This window comes from Oryctolagus cuniculus, chromosome 2 (assembly GCF_051225735.1).
Source record: "Oryctolagus cuniculus isolate XC-2025 breed Fujian yellow rabbit chromosome 2, ASM5122573v1, whole genome shotgun sequence".
Lineage (NCBI taxonomy): Eukaryota > Metazoa > Chordata > Mammalia > Lagomorpha > Leporidae > Oryctolagus > Oryctolagus cuniculus.
Window position 1 is genome coordinate 146,750,355 of NC_142868.1, and position 19,528 is coordinate 146,769,882.

General features: G+C 43.6%; 1 protein-coding gene and 1 non-coding gene across 11 annotated transcripts in view; both read right to left on the reverse strand.

Annotated features, from left to right (window-relative positions):
- SANBR (SANT and BTB domain regulator of CSR) overlaps nucleotides 1-19,528 on the reverse strand; it is a 73,479-nt gene that overhangs the window by 3,076 nt on the left and 50,875 nt on the right. For all 10 annotated transcript variants that reach the window (XM_008254366.5, XM_002709853.6, XM_070069084.2 and 7 more), the window contains 9 exons: nucleotides 19,355-19,500; nucleotides 18,204-18,303; nucleotides 15,074-15,106; nucleotides 14,266-14,365; nucleotides 7,153-7,244; nucleotides 5,426-5,454; nucleotides 5,271-5,344; nucleotides 3,948-4,036; nucleotides 630-721 (listed from right to left, as the gene is read on the reverse strand). In XM_008254366.5, coding sequence (XP_008252588.3) covers nucleotides 630-721; nucleotides 3,948-4,036; nucleotides 5,271-5,344; nucleotides 5,426-5,454; nucleotides 7,153-7,244; nucleotides 14,266-14,365; nucleotides 15,074-15,106; nucleotides 18,204-18,303; nucleotides 19,355-19,500 — 755 coding nt within the window. The remainder of the gene's footprint in view (nucleotides 1-629; nucleotides 722-3,947; nucleotides 4,037-5,270; nucleotides 5,345-5,425; nucleotides 5,455-7,152; nucleotides 7,245-14,265; nucleotides 14,366-15,073; nucleotides 15,107-18,203; nucleotides 18,304-19,354; nucleotides 19,501-19,528) is intronic.
- Nucleotides 24-125, reverse strand: LOC127490411 (U6 spliceosomal RNA). Its single transcript, XR_007918370.3, has one exon. It is a non-coding gene; the product is annotated as a U6 spliceosomal RNA (small nuclear RNA).

A 19,528-nucleotide genomic window follows, 5' to 3' on the forward strand; every position in this document is an offset into this window, starting at 1 on the left:
TATGCGTATAACTTTTTTTTTTTTTAAATATGGAATGCTTCATGAATTTGCGTGTCATCCTTGTGCAGGGGCCATTCTAATCTGTATCATTCCAATTTTAGTATATGTGCTGCTGAAGCGAGCACTGCATGTAACTTTTTAAAATCTTAACTTTTAAGTTAAAATTTGTTTGTGATAAATGCACTGAATCAACATATAAAACCAAATTCAGGGAGGCCAGTGTCATCTTAAGCTGCTGCCTGAGATGCCAGCATCCCATATGAGCTCCAGTTCAGGACCTCGCTGCTCTACATTCAATCCAGCTCTTTGCTAATATGCCTGGGAAGGCGGTGGAAGATGGCCCTAGTGCTTGGGCCCTTGCCACCCACACAGGGGACCTGGACAGAGTTCCTGGCTCGTGGCTTTATAGCCTGGTTCAGACACCATTTTTGGAGTGAACCAGTGGATGGAAGACCTCTTTCTCTCCATCTCTCCTTCCCTCTCTCTCTGTAGCGCTGCCTTTCAAATAAATATATAAATCTTATTTAAAAAATCAAATTATGTGCTTCTAATGTTCATATAAATTACCCTAAAAAAATGAAAAATGTAACTACAAAGCCAGTGGTGTCCTGAATTTTATGCTGCTTTACCTTGTGCTTTTCTCTGAGCTGCTTTGCCGTGCACTGACTGGTACTGAGGCCTTGATTTGTGCTTCGAGCCTGGAATAAATACCTCCTGCAAACTGTAGAACAAAGAAGCAAAGTTACACTCACAGAACTGATAGAAGCAATAATTTATTTAATTACATATTTTTAAATTTAGAATTCTATTTTGATCTTTTAGACTCAGGCTTTAGCAGGATTTACAGATAGTAAAATTCATCATTTTAGTGTAGAGTTTTGGGTTTCGACAGATGCATACAGTTGTGTGACCACTGCCATAATGAAGACAAAGAACAGTTCTATTAACAAAAGAAAACCCCTTTATGCCCCTGTCAGTCAGTCCTTCCACTACTATCAATTCCTTGTAACCAATGAACTATTTCTAGTCTCTCTAATTTTGCAGTTAGAGCATTATATAAATGGAATCATACAGATGTAACCTTTTGATTTTTTTCTACTTAGCATAATGTTGAGGAGATTCATTCACGCTGCTGCAAGAATCAGGAGTTTGTTCTTTTTTATATGTATAGATTGTTTACCTATTTACCAGGTAAATGATATCATCTAGAGTGTTACTAGTTTTTGGTCATTATGAATAAAACCACTAGAAACATGTGAGAACTGACCTGTACGCCAAATGTGTACAAGAAACTGCCAGAGCAGCTATTTAGCCTGGTAGTTGAGATACCTGTCTCCCATAGGGGTATGCCTGGGTTCAGCTCCTGGTTCTAGCTCCTAACTCCAAATTCCTGCCAATGCAGACCCTCGGAGGCAGGGATGATGGCTCAAGTAATTGGGTCCCTGCCACCCATGTAGGGCACCTGGCTTGCATTTTCAGGTCCTGGCTCCAGCCCCAGCCCAGCCCTGGCCATTGTGTGCATTAAATACATAGTACATAGAAAAATAAACTGTCAAATTATTTTCCAAAGCAACTATTTTTTGCATTCCTAGTAGCTATATATGAGAATTCCACTTGCGCCACATCCTTACCAACTATTTAACACAGAGAGAGATCTTCCACCCGCTGGCTCACTCCTCAGATGGCTGCAATAGCTGCAGCTAGGGGTGTAGAAGCCAAGAGCCAGGAGCTTCTTCCCTGTCTCCCATGTGGGTGCAGGAGCCCAAGTCCTGGGGCCATTTCCTACTGCTTTCCCATGTGCATCAGCAGGGAGCTGGATTGGAAGTCGAGCAGCCAGGACCTCAAACTGGTATTCATATGGGACGCTAGTGTTGTAGGCAGAGGCTTAACTCACTGCCACAATGCCAGCCCTTTTCATGCATCTTTAAAAAATATTTATTCGAAAGGTAGAGTAACAGAGAGGGAGAGTGGGACAGGGAAGAGGTGAGGAAGAGAGACAAGAGGGAGAAAGATAGATACCTTCCATCTGCTGGTTATTTCCCAAATATCCCCAAAAGCTAAAGTTGGGCCAGTCAAAACCAGGAGCCAGGTACCCCACATGGATGGGGTCTCCAGGTATCCCACATGGATGGCAGAGGTCCAATTATTTTGGCCTTTATCTATTGCCTTCTAGGGGCATTGTCAGGATGCTGGATCAGAACAAGAGGAGCTAGGACTTGAACTGGCTCTCTGATATGGGATGTGAGTGTTCCAAGCAGTAGCTTAACCTGCTGTACCACAATACCCCACCCCAGTATTTTTTTAAGTTTATTTATTTATTTTTTAAAATATTTATTTATTTATTTGAAAGTCACAGTTACACAGAGATAGGAGAGGCGGGGGGAAGGGAGGGAGAGGGAGGGAGGGAGGGAGAGGGAGAGGGAGAGGGAGAGAGAGGTCTCCCATCTGCTGGTTCACTCCTTAATTGGCCGCAATGGGTGGAGCTGTGCTGATCCCAAGCCAGGAGCCAGGAGCTTCTTCTGGGTCTCCACATGGGTACAGGGACCCAAGGACTTGGGCCATCTTCTACTACTTTCCCAGGCCACAGCAGAGAGCTGGATTGGAAGCAGAGCAGCCGGGACTTGAACCAGCGCCCATATGGGATACTGGCACTGCAGGCGGTGGCTTTACCTGCTATGGCACAGTGCTGATGCCATTTTTTTTTTAACTTTAGACATTACAGTTATTATATTATGGTATCTTATTAAAGTTTAATTTATATTTCCCTAATGTTTTGTGCATATTTTGTCATCTAAATATTTTTTCATGGTATCTGGTTTATTTTTCCCCACATATTTTATTGGATTATTTATTATGGAGTATGGAAGAGTTCTTTACATATTACAGATACAAGTCTTTCTCAATAAGTATTTTATGCATATCTTCTCAGTTTATGGCATATCCATTCTCTTCATTCTCTTTGTAGTGATTCTCAAAAAGAACTTAAAAATTTTGATGAAGTTCAATTTGTCCATTTTTCCTCTAATGGATCATGGTTTTGGTGTTATAGATAAGAAATACTTGCCTAAATCAAGCTTACAAAGATTTTCTCCTGTTTTCTTTTAAAAGTGTTATAGGGTAATAACTGTTTAAATAACAGAATTAGGGCAAGAACTATGATGCATATATGATACCAATACAATGATAATACATTATGACTAACATGTAATTCTAGTAAGAATTTAGGTATTTCTAGCCTTTTTCAGCAGGGTAGCATTTTACCTTAGAGATGACTTCCAAGCACCACATGCAGTTGGTTAAAATCAGCATTTTCAGAAAGTCACCCTCTGGATATCCAGCATTTAGTCATCAAAGCAGAGTTAAACTAAGTTTGTGTGACCTCACACTATCTAATATGATATACTTTATTATGTGTTATAGAGGACCTATAGACATGGATAGTAAGAGGAGTTGGAGGGGATGGTGTTATGGCATGGCAGGTGAAGCCACTGCCTGGAATGCCAGCTTCCATGTGGGCACTGGTTCAAGTCCTGGCTGCTCCACTTCTGATCCAGCTCCCTGCTCATGCACCTGGGAAGGCAGCAGAGGATGGCCTGAATACTTGGGCTCCTACACCCACATGGAAGACCTGAAGGAAGCTCTTAGCTCCTGGCTTTGGCCTAGCCCTGCCCTAGCTGTCGTGGCCACTTGGGGAGTAAATCAGCAGATGGAAGATCTCTCTCTCTCCCTTCCCCATCCTATAACTCTGAATTCCAAATAAATAAAGTAAACCTTAAAAGAAAATTAGAGATGGTGGAAAACTTTTATGTAAATGAACTGGTTAACCCAAACATAATATGAAAATGAATAAATTACTCCTCTTAAATTCTGCTAAAATATCTTTATACTCTTCTTGTTGAGAATAAGAGCAGGAAAGCATATCTTACATAAGTGCAGTACACTATTACCTCTTTTGTTTCCTTCGACTTGACTCGGTCCAGATCACCCAACCTCATTTTTATTAAGTGCCCTGTAATTTCAGACATCCGTCGCTGATCTGAAGGCAAAAAATAATAAACTTTACTTTTTATTTATTTACTAGGAAGACTGTAATCATCAAGGGTTTTGGAAAATATCTTGATATTATTTTACAGACACATACATATACTTGCATCTGTGAATAATTTAAGGCAGCAAGTGACAAAATGACTCATATGTGGCTAACTGTGAGAAATCTTGATTGCTGTAAAGGAGCCTAAAACATATTCAGACATCTTTACATGAAAGTAATGGCAAAGGTCAGTCTTAGACTTCAAAACCACAGATGCATGCGTTGATACATTATATCCATTGGAACTATCTAATAATGAAATTGGTCGGTTCCAAAAAGAAAAGTGCAAATTTTGAGCCTATCCCAGATGGAATCTTTGAAGTTATTCAGCATGAGGGGGCTTCAAAAACTTTGTGGGAAAATGGAATTAAAAGATTAATTTATGGGGCTGGCATTATGGTGCAGTGGGTTAAACTGCTGCCTGTGATGCTGGCATTCCATATGGGTGCCAATCTGAGTCTTGGCTGCTCCAGTTCTGATCCAGCACCTGTTACTGCGCCTGGGAAGGCAGAGAAAGATGGCACAAACGTTTGGGGTCCTGCCACCCACCGGGAGACCCAGACTGAGTTCCAGACCCTTGGATTCCATTGTAGCCATTTGGAGAATGAACTAGTGAATGGAAGATCCTCCTCTATCTGTAACTCTGCCTTTCAAATAAATAAATCTTTTAAAAAATTTACAAAAGATCATTCTGTTGCAAAAAATTTGGAAATTCATGCATAGTTTTTTTCTCTTTTTTTTAAACATTTATTTTATTTATTTGAAAGTCAGAATTAGAGAGAGAGAGAGAGAGAGAGAGAGAGAGAGGTCTTCCATCTGCTGGTTCACTCCCCAAATGGCTGCAATGACTAGGGCTAGCCAGGCTGAAGCCAGGAACCAGGATCTTCATCCTGGTCTCCCACAGGGTGTAGGGGCCCAAGTATTTGGGCCATCTTCCACTGCTTTCCCAGGCCATAAGCTGAGAGCTGGATCAGAAAGGGAGCAGCCAGGACTTGAACCGATGCCCATATGTGATAATGGCATTGGCTCCGCAGGCAGCGGTTTTACCCATTTTGCCCCAACACCAGCCCCAGTTTTTTCATACTCTGCATTTTCAATGAACTTTTGGAAGACTTTGTGCTTCATGAAATGCAATATTATTTAGACCTCATTTGTACATTACCCAAATAATAAGGCTCACCATCTTCTCTTTGTGCATCCTGGTTGAATCTCAAGGATCTTGAGGCATCCCACTTATTCTTCTGCATACTCACACTAATAAAAAAGTTGAACAAATATCAGCATTCTGCTGCATTAAGAGTGAACATCCAGCTGGATTCCAGAGTAATTACTTACACAAAAGGAGACGCATCTCTAGAAGATGACTAGAAGAAAACAGACAACAATAAGCCCAATTAGAAAATTTCTACTGATTGGTATTATAGTTAATAATAGCATTTATATTTACTGAGTGCAAGACACAATACCAGCAATATTTATAAGTATTATTTCATTAAAACTTTGTAACAATCAGTTGAGACAGGCACTGTTATTATTTCCATAATAAAAGAGGTTCAGAGAAGTTAAAAAACTTCTCCAAGGAGATACAGACCTAGAATTTGAACTCCATTCTATTTGTCAACCTGGGAGTCCCACGCTTATGCATTCTTTCACAATTAACCCACTTGTAGCCGGCGCCGTGGCTCAATAGGCTAATCCTCCACCTTGCGGCGCCGGCACACCGGGTTCTAGTCCCGGTTGGGGCGCCGGATTCTGTCCCGGTTGCCCCTCTTCCAGGCCAGCTCTCTGCTATGGCCAGGGAGTGCAGTGGAGGATGGCCCAGGTGCTTGGGCCCTGCACCCCATGGGAGACCAGGAAAAGCACCTGGATCCTGGCTCCTGCCATCGGATCAGCACGGTGCGCCGGCTGCAGCGGCGGCCATTGGAGGGTGAACCAACGGCAAAGGAAGACCTTTCTCTCTCTGTCTCTCTCTCACTGTCCACTCTGCCTGTCAAAAATAAAAAAAAAAAAAAAAAAAAAAAACAATTAACCCACTTGTGTGCCTGTGATACTTAACACAAGGTGAATATACAGCCTGTCCAGTGTGACTGTGTGGGTCTAGTCTCAGCACCAGCCTTTCAGACATTTTCAGAACCCATGGCTCTCTTTGAGCCAGCTGTGGTGGCTACTGCCCTCTTAGTCCCTTCTGGATTTCACCCTTCCTCAAAACCCCAGGGAAATAATTATTTTTAAACATCAAAACCAGAATTTGTCTTAACCTTAAAAATCTACTTACTTACTTTTTATAATTTTTTTAGTAACACTGGTTTAAAATTCAAAAGATTCAAATAGTACATATAATATAAAGCCTCTTACTGCTGTCTTACACACATTCATTTCCCTTCCTTAGAGGCAGTCAATGTTATCAATTTCTTAGGTAGCTTTGCAGAGATATTTCCTATATACACATGAAAATTCATACATAAGGGCTGGTGCCGCGGCTCAATAGGCTAATTCTTCGCCTGCGGCGCCAGCACACCGGGTTCTAGTTCCGGTTGGGACTCCGGATATTGTCCCGGTTGCCCCTCTTCCAGGCCAGCTCTCTGTTGTGGCCAGGGAGTGCAGTGGAGGATGGCCCAAGTCCTTGGGCCCTGCACCCCATGGGAGACCAGGATAAGTACCTGGCTCCTGCCATCGGATCAGCACGGTGCGCCGGCCGCAGCGCGCTGGCCGCGGCGGCCATTGGGGAGTGAACCAACGGCAAAGGAAGACCTTTCTCTCTGTCTCGCTCACTGTCCACTCTGCCTGTTAAAAAAAAAAATTCATACTTAAGTATATTCCCTTACCCTTTTACACAAACCGTAGCACACTGTGCCACCACACATTGTTCTTCACCTTCCTTTTCTTATCTGCCAGTGTATCTTATGGACATTCAATCTCAGTCTATAAAAACTTGGTTGATTTTTACATTGCTAGCTTTTCAGTGTGGTATTCATTATTCTTTTTCAGATTTTTCCTGGCTATACTTGCTTGCCTATTTCTTCCTATAAGCTTTAGAAAAATAATGGATAATTTCTAGTTACCTTCTCTGATGCCTTTTCCTTCTTTTGAGTACAGGGTGAAGATATTTGTTTTTTTGGTTGTTTGGTGAACTTCTTTGGCTTCTCCTTTTTCCCTGATAATGGAAGGTCAATGTTATGAGTATGGATCCCATATACTGCTTCAATTCACTTGCTACCTCTAAACAACAAAAATATTACAATAGGGGCCAGTGCTAAGGCACAGCTTGTAAAGCCACCATCTGCTGTGTAGGCATCCCACATGGGCAACAGTTTGGGTCCCCGCTGCTTCACTTCTGATCCAGCTCTCATGTGCCTGGAAAAGCAGAAGATGGCCCAAGTCCTTAGGCCCCTGTACCTGTGGGAATCCCAGAAGCTCCTGGCTCCTGGCTTTGGCCTGGCCCAGCCCCAGCCACTGCAGCCATTTGGAGAGAGAGGGAACCAGTGGATGGAAGCTTTCTCTCCCTCTCTGCCTCTGCTTTTCCTTCTTTTTCTTTGTAACTCTTTCAAATAAATAAATAAAATCTCTAAAAAATCATTATGATAATACTGTTTTTTTAAACTAACAAATTGCCTCAGGGTATAAAAATATATGGAGAAGTCAAACTGAAATTGCTTTAGGTGTCAGTGCTGTGACATAGCAGGTAAAGCTGCCATGTGCAGTGTCGGCATCCCATATGGGCACCGGTTCATGTCCTGGCTACTCCACTTCCAACCTAGCTCACTGCTATGGCCTAGGAAAGCAGTGGAAGATGGCCCAAGTCCTTGGGTCCCTGCACCCATGTGGGAGACTTAGAGAAGCTCTCGGCTGCTGGCTTCAGCCTGGCCAGCCCCTTGCCACTGCAGCCTTTTGGGGAGTGAACCAGCAGATGGAAGCTTTCTCTCTATGCTTCTCTCTCTTGCATGCACATTCTCTCTCTCCCTCTCTCTGTGACTCTGACTTTCAAATAAATAAAAAACTTCATATTTATTTTTCTGAAGTTAACAGTAGAATTGCTTTCTAATCCCAAAATGTTTTATATAAAATAACAATAGCCTAGAAAAACAAAATTTGAGAATGGGTGGAGAAAGAATTCACATAAAAAATTTTTGGCGCCGCGGCTCACTAGGCTAATCCTCCATCTTGCAGCGCCGGCACACCGGGTTCTAGTCCCGGTCAGGGCTCCAGATTCTGTCCCGGTTGCCCCTCTTCCAGGCCAGCCCTCTGCTGTGGCATGGGAAGGCAGTAGAGGATGGCCCAAGTCCTTGGGCCCTGCACCCCATGGGAGACCAGGAAAAGCACCTGGCTCCTGGCTCCTGCCATCGGATCAGCGCGGCACACCGGCCGCGGTGGCCATTGGAGGGTGAACCAACGGCAAAAGGAAGACCTTTCTCTCTGTCTCTCTCTCTCACTGTCCACTCTGCCTTTCAAAAAAAAATTTTTTTTTAATGGCTTTTGCTTAAGTAGGAGATAGGACAGGAATGATCTCTGAAGTAGTAGTCTTAGGAGGAATTATATGATGGACTAAAGCATTCCTAGAGCCAATATTCCCAAACTGTTCTGGCTGACAATTTAGACAGTTTAGGGAAAATAGAGAAGGGGATAAAAGCAGGACAAAGCATGTCTCTAAAAACAATGTAAGATACTAAGAATAATACCCTGGATAACTATGCCCTAAACATCAATTATTTGCAGTCACCTTCACAATTTTTGCTATATCATTTAAAAGGGAAACTTTTGGGGCTGACTATGGTGTAGTGGGTAAAGCCACAGTCTGTGGCACCAGCATCCCACATGGGCACTGATTCGAGTCCAGGCTGCTCCTCTTCCAATCCAGCTCTGCTTATGGCCTCGGAAAGCAGTTAAAAGCTGGCCCAGGTCCTTGGGTCCCTACAACCCAGAAGAAGTTCCTGGCTCCTGCTTCGGATTGGCCAGCTCTGGCAGTTGCAGCCATTTGGGGAGTGAACCAGTGGATGGAAGACCTATCTCTCCCTCTATCTGTAACTCTACCTCTCAAATAAATAAATAAATCTTTAAAAAAAAAAAAGCAAAATTACTAATCCAGACAGATGTATTTGCTGCCTGGCAAGCCTGGAACCCCCTAATATGTTATAAAATTGCTAAAAGACATGATTTGGTGGAACATCTGATAATGGCACTGTAAAAAGGCTGGACAATTCCTTCCAAAGGAAAAAACTACAAGGTGGAACAAAAATATTATAAACAACTCTCTGAAGACACTGGCAGAGAAGCAAAGGCAGGCAGAAGGTTGTATGTGTGTGGTTGAGACACCTGAGGTCAGAGGGGTGAGTCTGGAGCTCTCTGGTCCAGAGGCATTCCCCAAGCCTCCCTGACTCAGGGAGGAAATCACAGCCTTAGCCATTTCAGGGAGAAAATGACAGAATTCAAAGCAACAGAGAAGCTGCAAATACAAAGGGGAAAATTTTTGAAAGCGAAAAGGTCACAGAAGACCTGAAATCTAAAATGTGAGTATAAGCCATCTGGTCTCCTAGTGGAGTATTAAGCTATACAAGTGTATGGGAGACCCTAGGAAGCCTGCCTTTTTATTATAAAGTAGTATAGGGTGCCTATGTTTGTAAGACTCAGCTGTTCATGGTGTGAAATATGAGAACTGCTTGTGTCTTTGACTAAAATTTTCCACCTGCACACAGCTCAAGTTTCAGACAGTAGGAGCCTTACTGGCTTCAGGTGGGACAGGACAGACTTAGGACTTCAAAAATGACTAGAAATCTAGGGGGAACCACTAGGAATATGAGCCCCAAAATCAGGATGTAAATTCTGTCCAAATGCTTGGCTGAGTCCCAAACTATACAGTCTGCAGTGACTCCTGGGCATAGGCTACATAGCAACATCAGGAAACCCAAAAACAATTGCGTAGAGACACTCACTGTACAACACGGGCGAGACAGATTTTGCAGTTTGAATTATCCAGATAAACTACCTAACAGAAAAAGAAGCTCAAGAATGCTTCAAAGAACAAGACATTTCAGACTACATTAGGATAACACACAATGTCCAATTTTTCAATCAAAAGTTAGGAGATAGATAACAAAACGTGTGGCCCACTCAAAAAGCAATCAACAGAAACTGATTCTAAGAGGGGTTGTGTGCTGGTCTAGTTATAAATATGTTTAAATGAAAAATGGCATACAAGTAAGCACACAGAGAAACTCACACAGAGAAACAGAAACAATAAAAGATCCAGGGGTGGGTGCTATGTGCAATGGTTAAGATGCCACTTGGGATGCCACACACGTGGGTTTAAGTCTTGGCTCTGCTTCTGAATCTAGCTAATGCACACCGTGGAAGGCAGCAGGTGGTGGTTCAAGTGCTTGAGTCCCTGGCATCCACATGGGAGACACAACTGAGTTCTGGGTCTGGCTTAAGCCTGGCCCAGTCCTGGCTGCTGCAGTCATTTTGCGAGTGAACCAGCAGACAGAAATCTCTTTCTCTTTTGTGAATAATAACTGTAACAAGCTGTATCATAATCCATGGAAAACAGTTAAAGCAATGGTTAGAGTAAAACTGACAGCTTTATATGCTTATATTATAAAATAAGAAAAGTAAAAAGCCTACAATCTAAGCTTCCATTTTAAGAGACTACAAAAGGGGCTGGTGTTGTGGCATAGTGGGTGAAGCTGCTACCTGTGACACTGGCATCCATATTGGTGCAGATTAGAGTCCCAGCTGCTCCACTTCTGATCCAGCTCCCTGTTAATGAGCCTGGGAAAGCAGCGGAAGATAGTGCTTGGGCCCCTGCACCCACATGGGAGACATGGATGAAGCTCCTGGCTTCAGCTTGACTCGGCCCTGCCACTGTGGCCACTGGAGAGTGAACCAGTGGATGGAATACCTCTCTAACTCTGACTTCCAAATAAATGAAGTACATTTTTTTTTAAACTAAAGAAATTCATTCCAAAGGACTATATTGGGGCTGGCAATGTGGCCTGGCAGGTAAAACTGCCGCCTGCAGTGTCGGCATCCCATATGGTCGCTGGTTCAAGACCCAGCTGCTTCACTTCTGATCCAGCTCTCTGCTATGGCCTGGGAAAGCAATGGAGGATGGCCCAAGTCCTTGAACCCCTGCATTGGTGTGGGAGACCTGGAAGAATCTCTTGGCTCCTGGCTTTGGATTGGCACAGCTCCAGCCACTGCGGACATCTGGGGAGTGAACCAGAGGATGGAAGTCCTCTCTCTCTCTGCCTCTGTTTAACTCTGCCTTTCAAATAATAAATAAATAAATCTTTAAAAAAATCAGTGGAACAGAACAAGGTTCAGAATAGTCCCACATATAAATGGTAAACTGATTTTTGAAAAAGTGCTAAAGTAATCCAATAGGGAAAGAACAATTTTTTTAATAAATGGTATTAGGACAACCAAAGGGGGGAAAATAGGAAGCTTGACCCTTAAATCACATAATACACAAAAACTCACTGGGAAGGGATCAGATTTAAATATAAAAAGCTAAAATCAACGAAATTCTAGAAAAACACACAGCAGAACATCTTTGTGACCTTGAGGCAGGCAAAGATGCCTGAGCTATAAAACATGAACCGTAAAAGGAAAAAATAAAAATTGGAGTACAGAAGATTATAGACTTTCTCTCTCCAGAAGACACTACTAAAAAATTAAGAGGCTTGGGGCCCGTGTTGAGTGCAGGGTGTTAACCTGTCATTTGTGAGGCTGGAATCCTCTGTTAGAGCACTAGTTTGAGCCCTGGCTACTCTACTTCCAATCCAACTTCCAGCTAAGGCACCCGGGAAGGCAGTGGAAGATGGTTCAAGCACTTGGGCCCCTGTTACCTATCTGGGAGACCAGGATGGAGTTTCTGGTTCCTGGCTTTTTCCTGGCCCAGATTTGGCTGACTATAGCCATGTGGGGAGTGAACCAGTGGGTGGAAGATCTCCTTTTGCTTCTCCCTCTCTCTCTGTTGCTCTACCTTTCAAATTAGTCAATCTTTTAAAAAAAATTTTTTTTTTTGATAGGCAGAGTAGACAGTGAGAGAGAGAGACAGAGAGAAAGATCTTCCTTTGCCACCGGGTTCTAGTCCCGGTCGGGGCGCCGGATTCTGTCCCGGTTGCCCCTCTTCCAGGCCAGCTCTCTGCTGTGGCACAGGGAGTACAGTGGAGGATGGCCCAAGTGCTTGGGCCCTGCACCCCATGGGAGACCAGGAGAAGCACCTGGCTCCTGCCATCGGATCAGTGCAGTGCGCTGGCTGCGGCGGCCATTGGAGGGTGAACCAACGGCAAAGGAAGACCTTTCTCTCTGTCTCTCTCTCTCACTGTCCACTCTGCCTGTAAAAAAATAAAATAAAATAATAAAAATCTTCCTTTGCCGTTGGTTCACCCTCAAATGGCTGGCACGGCTGGCACGCTGCAGCCGGTGCACTGTGCTGATCCGATGGCAGGAGCCAGGTACTCATCCTGGTCTCCCATGGGGTGCAGGGCCCAAGCACTTGGGCCATCCTCCACTGCCTTCCCATGCCACAGCAGAGAGCTGGCCTGGAAGAGGGGCAACCAGGACAGATCCGGCACCCCGACCGGGACTAGAACCTGGTGTGCCAGCACCACAAGGCGGAGGATTAGCCTTGTGAGCCGCGGCACCGGCCTCTCTTTTTAAAAATTTGAAGCAAGTCACAGACTAGGAGAATATATCTGCAAAACATCACTGACACAGAACTTGTATCTAAAGTATGCATAGGGGCTGGAGCAGTGGCGTGGTGGGTAAAGCTGTACCCTGCAGTGCCGGCACACCATATAGGTGCCGGTTCTAGACCTGGCTGCTCCACTTCCTTTTTTTTTTAAATGAATCTTTTATAAAGATTTTATTTTTTTTTTTATTTGAGCGGTAGAGTTACAGACAGTGAGAGGGAGAAACAGAGAGAAAGGTCTTCCATCCGTTGGTTCACTCCCCAGATGGCTGTAACGGCTGGAGCTGCGCCAATCCAAAGCCTCCATAAGCTTCTTCTGGGTCTCCCACGCGGGTGCAGGGGCCCAAGGACTTGGGCCATCTTCTACTGCTTTCCCAGGCCACTGCTGAGAGCTGGATAGGAAGTGGAACAGCCAGGAGTAGAACCAGCATCCATATGGGATGCTGGCGCTGCAGGTGGAAGATTAACCTACTGCACCATGGTGCTGGCCCCGCTCCACTTCCGATCTAGCTATCTGCTATGGCCTGGGAAAGCAGCAGAAAATGGCCCAAGTGTTTGGGTTCCTGCACCTGTGTGGGAGACCCAGAGGAAGCTTCTAGCTCCTGGCTTCAGACTGGCCCAGCTCTAGCCATTGCGGCCATTTGGGGAGTGAACCAGCGGATGGATGATCTCTCTCTGCCTCTGCCTCTCTGTAACTCTGCCTTTCAAATAAATAAATAAATCTTTAATAAATTATAGAAGATAAAGGGAGGGAAGTGTGTTGTTTCAATGGCATTTGGAGGATTGTTTTATTGACTTACCCAAGAATTATTTAATTCTGTAAGGAAATGTCCTTGTACCTGATTTTGCTATTTACTACTAATTGACATACAGACACTGTGAAGTTAACTTGCAGATTTTTATGTCCAACAGAAAGGCAAATTAATTCTGACTAGTGGAAAAGACAACTCTAATTATAGGCTTACTGCCTTGTAGGACATTAAGCAGTTTTCTATCTTTGCAATCTTCTCTTAACATTCTCAAATGCCTATGAATACCTGAGTCATTGCCAAAGGCTTCTGAACCATTCTTGGAGCTAACAAGTTGATAAATCATATAGAAGTTCACCATAGTTATATAATAATCAGGATTTTAATATTTTAGAAACTGGATTTTTATGAATGTTACTTAATGGTTCATTTGAGTGTAGTCCTGATCACCTCAGGTAAACTTATGTCACATTTCATCTGATGTGAGTCACACATTCTGAGAAACATTAGGTTACACCTGAAGTGCAAATCTGAAGGATTATTTCTCAGTACACTGCATTTTCTTTATAACTTTGTGAGTATTTCACACTGGTAACATGGTTAGGGAATCCTGACGAAGCCTCTTCTCTTTCTATGTTGTACCTTATCTTGTACATATATAAAGCCAATTCCCCATTACAGGCTTCAGAAAGCCACCCCTTCACCAACAGACTTGAGTTTCCCTTAGAAGCCAGTACTTTGTTTCCTGGTTACTTCTTCCTCATCACCAACTTCATCTTCGGTGACCTCAGACCCAGTGGTATATTCTTCTTCTTCTGAAAACAATGACTGCTGTTTCTAAATTTAAAAATATCCACAACAGAACACATTGATTATAGATGCATTATCACATCCCTTGTGAATTATTCCAAACATACTATATAAATTTATTTTGGACAATGAGTCAAAAAGCTGTTAAACTCAGCACTGCCTATGTAGTACAGCATCTGGGAAATGATCGCAGGAATTTCTAGTCAGGACACAATTATACTACAACAACTTTGATTTATTGCCTTCTCAGAACCTTAGCACAGTAGGTACTCAGTATTTGCTGAACTGCACCTCTGTCACTCAAGTGTATTTTCCTTGATAGTGAGATAGTTTCCTCCATCTACCCCCTACTGTCTGTCATCAGTGATACAAATTTGGATTCCAGTCTTACAAATACTGATGGCAGATGGCATAGTATAGGCAGACAGGAAAAATACTCAATCAATTAATGAAACAACTAAATAGTTAAAATTTAACAGATTTGCTTCTTTGTTCAATGTCTTAAATGTGATTCAAAAGTGACTTTAGAAACCTGTGGTTTAAGCAGCAGACAGTGGAGCATGTTTCTATTTTAAACAATTCAAAGACATTTTCAGTAAGTAGAAAACTGGAGAAGCTGAAAAGGAAGATAGACTTTAACCAAACTAAAATAAGAAATTGATATGACTCTATGAAATTGAACTTTAATTTAGGAAAAAAGAGATCCATGAAAGTTTAATACAACTGCTCACTTACCAGTTGCAGAGTCCAGTTTTTCAGTGACAAGAACTATAAGACAGAGAAATAGGAGATTAATAGATCAACACCTACCCAGACTACAGCTTTTTATTTTCATATGGATGTTGTATAAGAGTTTACAAAAGTTACAAATATACTTCCTTCCCAGGATGAAATATAATTTAAAGGGGCTGGCACTGTGGTGTAGTGAGTAAAGTGGCTGCTTTCATTGCCAGCATCTCATATGGGTCCTGGTTCAAGTCCCGGCTGCTCTGCTTCTGATCCAGCTCTCTGCCATGGCCTGGGAAAGCAGTGGAATATGACCCAAATTCTTGGGCCCCTGCATTCACGTGGGAGAATCAAAAGAAGCTCCTGGCTCCTGGCTTTAGTTCAGCCCAGCTGCAGATGCTGCTGCTATCTGGGGAGTGAATCAGTAGATGGAAGACCTCTCTCTATCTCTGTACCTCTGCCTACCTGTAACTCTGCCTTTCAAATAAATAAAAAAATCTTTTTAAAAAAGAAAAATATAATTCAAAACTTTGTTGAAACTAATGTATAGTCTCCAAATCCCCTGCCTGGAGGAGGATGTAGAAGTTAAAAAAAGAAAAGAAAAGAAAAAAGCAATTAACACTTTCCAATGGATAAGTAAATCACATATAGAGATAATATAATTTGAAGTAGGGGGGAGAGACAGGGAGAGAGAAAGAAACAGACAAGAGATCTCTCATATGCTGGTTCATTCCCCAAATGCCTGTGACAGCTGGGGCCTTGAGCCAGGCTAAAGCTGGGAGCTAGGAACTCAATCTGGATCTCCCACAAGGGTGGCAGGAACCCAACCACTTAAACCATCACCTGTTGCCTCCCAGGGTGCACATCAGCAGGAAACCAGATGCAGGAAAAGGAACGAGTACTTGAAACCAGGCACTCTTTAAGACTTTGGTATACAAAGAGGTGTCTTAATAACTACAACAGACGTCTGCTCCTATTTTTAAACTATTTTCACATGTTTATTTTTCATTATAATTTGACTCAAAAAGAGTCAAAGGAATAAAAGCTTTTTGGTCACCTCAAAAATATTTGTTTTGAGGGGCTGGCACTGGGCATAGCAGGTAAAGCTGCCGTCTTCGGCACCGGCATCCCATGTGGGTGCTGGTTTGTGTACTGGTGTGTCACTTCCATTCCAGCTCCCCGCTAATGGCCTGGGAAAAGCATGGAGAAGATGCCTAAGTGTTTGGGCCCATGCCACTCATGTGAGAGAACCAGATGAAACTCCTGGCTCCTCGATTTGGCCTGATCCAGCACTGGCTATGTGGCTATCTGGGGAATGAACCAGCAGATCAAAGAGTCTTTGTCTCTCCCTCTCTGTTATACTCTTTCAAAATAAATAAATTAAGTCCTTCTGGGCCAGCGCCGTGGCTCAATAGGCTAATCCTCCACCTTGCGGCGCCGGCACACCGGGTTCTAGTCCCGGTCGGGGCGCCGGATTCTGTCCCGGTTGCCCCTCTTCCAGGCCAGCTCTCTGCTATGGCCAGGGAGTGCAGTGGAGGATGGCCCAGGTGTTTGGGCCCTGCACCCCATGGGAGACCAGGAAAAGCACCTGGATCCTGGCTCCTGCCATCGGATCAGCGCGGTGCGCCGGCTGCAGCGGCGGCCATTGGAGGGTGAACCAACGGCAAAGGAAGACCTTTCTCTCTGTCTCTCTCTCTCACTGTCCACTCTGCCTGTCAAAAAAAAAAAAAAAAAAAAAAAAAGTCCTTCTAAAAATTTTGTTTATAATCTTTTGAAAAATCTATCTAGCTGGCGCCATGGCTCAATAGGCTAATCTACCTAGCGGTGCCGGCACACCAGGTTCTAGTCCCGGTCGGGGTGCCAGATTCTGTCCTGGTTGCCCCTCTTCCAGGCCAGCTCTCTGCTGTGGCCCGGGAAGGCAGTGGAGGATGGCCCAAGTGCTTGGGCCCTGTACCCCATGGGAGACCAGGAGAAGCACCTGGCTCCTGCCTTTGGATAGGCGTGGTGTGCTGTCTGCAGCGTGCCAGCCGTGGCAGCCATTGGAGGGTGAACCAACGGCAAAAGGAAGACCTTTCTCTCTGTCTCTCTCTCTCCCACTATCCACTCTGCCTGTCAAAAAAAAAAAAAAAAAAAAAAAAAAAAGAAAAGAAAAAAAAGAAAAAGAAAAAAAAGAAAAATCTATCTATAATCCTGATTGCTATAAAAAAAAAAAAAACGAGAATTTCACATTGAGAAATGTTTATAGAACGTGGAGGAAATAAAATAGCCTTTATATCACATTGTCAATCTACAAGTTATTATTTATCCATAAGAAAAATGCTTAAGACTATGTTATATTTATTTTGCAAAAGTTAAAAATCTATTAGTTATTAATTCCTTGAGGACCAGGAATATGTTCTATTACCACAAAAGTCCTGCATTTTTTTAAGCAATCCCCACCCCCTCTCTCTTCTTTTTAAAAAGATTTATTTATTTATTTGTTTGAAAGGCAGAGTTTCGGAGAGAGAGGGAGAAACAGAGATCTTCATCTGCTGGTTCACTCCCCAAATGACTACATCAGCTGGAGCTGAGCCAGGCAGAAGGCAGGAGCTTCATCTTATTTCCCACATGGTTAGCATGGGTCCAAGCATTTGGGTCATCTTCCACTGTTTTTCCCAGGCCATTAGCAGGGAGCTGGTTCAGAAGTGGAGCAGGGGCCGGCGCTGTGGTGTAGCAAGTAAAGCTGCCTGCAGTGTCGGCATCCCATAAAGGCGCTGGTTCAAGTCTTAGCTGCTCCACTTCTGATCCAGCTCTCTGCTGTGACCTGGGAAAGCAGTGGAGGATGGTCCAAGTCCTTGGGCCCCTGCACCACATGAGACCAGGAAGAAGCTCCTAACTCCTGGCTTCAGTTTGGCACAGATCTGGCCGTTGCAGCCACCTGGGGAGTGATCCATTGGATGGGAGACTTCTCACAGCAGAGAGCTGGACTGGAAGAGGAGAAACCGGGACTAGAACCCAGCGCCCATTTAGGATGCTGGCACCACAGGCGGAGGATTAACCTAGTGAGCCACGGCGCTGGCCCCGACAGTTCAACTTAAACTGACCCAGCTTCTGAAAATGTCATCAATTAGAGCAAAAATAAATGTAGTAAGTTACTCACAGCGTTGAGCTCCCCAGTTTTGGGGCCCCATGGTGTACTTGGCTCCAGCAGAACATCACATTCTAAACCCTTTTCATCACAGGGGCCAACTGCAGGATCACTGGAAAGAAAGACATATTTATGGAAAAGTGTTAAATTTCTTAAAAATTTACATGTATCTTTTTACTACACATTTTATAAATTACTCTTTAGAATACAGTTCCTATGTCAAACAATGTCATCTCAACATTTAAATTTTTTTTTGTTAAATTTGAGAGGCAAAGAGTGAGTGAGCCATACACACACACACACACGTACAGAGTGTGTTCCCATCTGCTGCTTCACTCCCCCAATGCCGGCAATGGTTGTGGCAGGACCAGATGGAAGCCAGGAACTCAATCCAGGTCTTCCACATGCATAGCAGGAAACCCAATTACTTAAGCCATCTCCACTGCCTTCCAGGGTCTGCATAAGTAGGAAGCCAACGTCAAGAGCCAGAGCCAGATCAAGCCAGGAAGCTCTAGTATGTGATGTGGGCATACTAATCACTAGGCTAAATGTCCACTCCAACATTTGCATTTCTTAACTCATCCACTGATTCCCCTAGTAAAAGTCACTGCATATAGGGGAGCACTACTGCACTAAACACTGTATTTGCTAGGTGATGGACTGGACCATCCTGATTGGGTACTGCTCTGAAAACAGCAGTTTTCAAGATTCCAGTCACCCAAGACTGACAGCCTGCTGCGACTTCAAAACGATGGAAATGAATTCTGAACTTACAGAATTCAAGGGGTTCAAAATTATGGAAAGAAGATCTCAACCTTTGACTTTTTTTCTAGTTGTATCAATCAAGCATTTTGGATAGGTTTAAGCAACTTGAGGGAAAAAGCCCCAAACCCTCAAAAACTGGATTTAAGGTCTTAATCTTTCTAATCAAGTACTCTTCACCAGTTTTTCCTCCCCCAGAACTCCAACATTTTTAAGTGTTTTGCCTATCAAATATCTGTGACTCTTACCATCAGCCAACGTGTAATTTCAGTTAGGCTGTCTGAGATAATGGAAACCTCTGAGGACTGACACTATTCATTTAGGGTTAGGAGATTCTGAAGTGGGAGCCACGGGGTAAAGCTGCAATAGTATTGGTAGCTGTTGTTTTTATTTCCCCTCACCTAACTGTATCTTTAGAAAAAGGCACCACAATGACATCTTTGTGCTCGTGCAGATCGTCCAGTATTCTAGTAGTCAGACAGGGCGGCAAATCCCCACTTTCACCTTGATCTCGAAGAGCAACTACGTGGTCCCTCACTTTACAGCCCTGCGAGATAAGAAACACTGAATTAGAG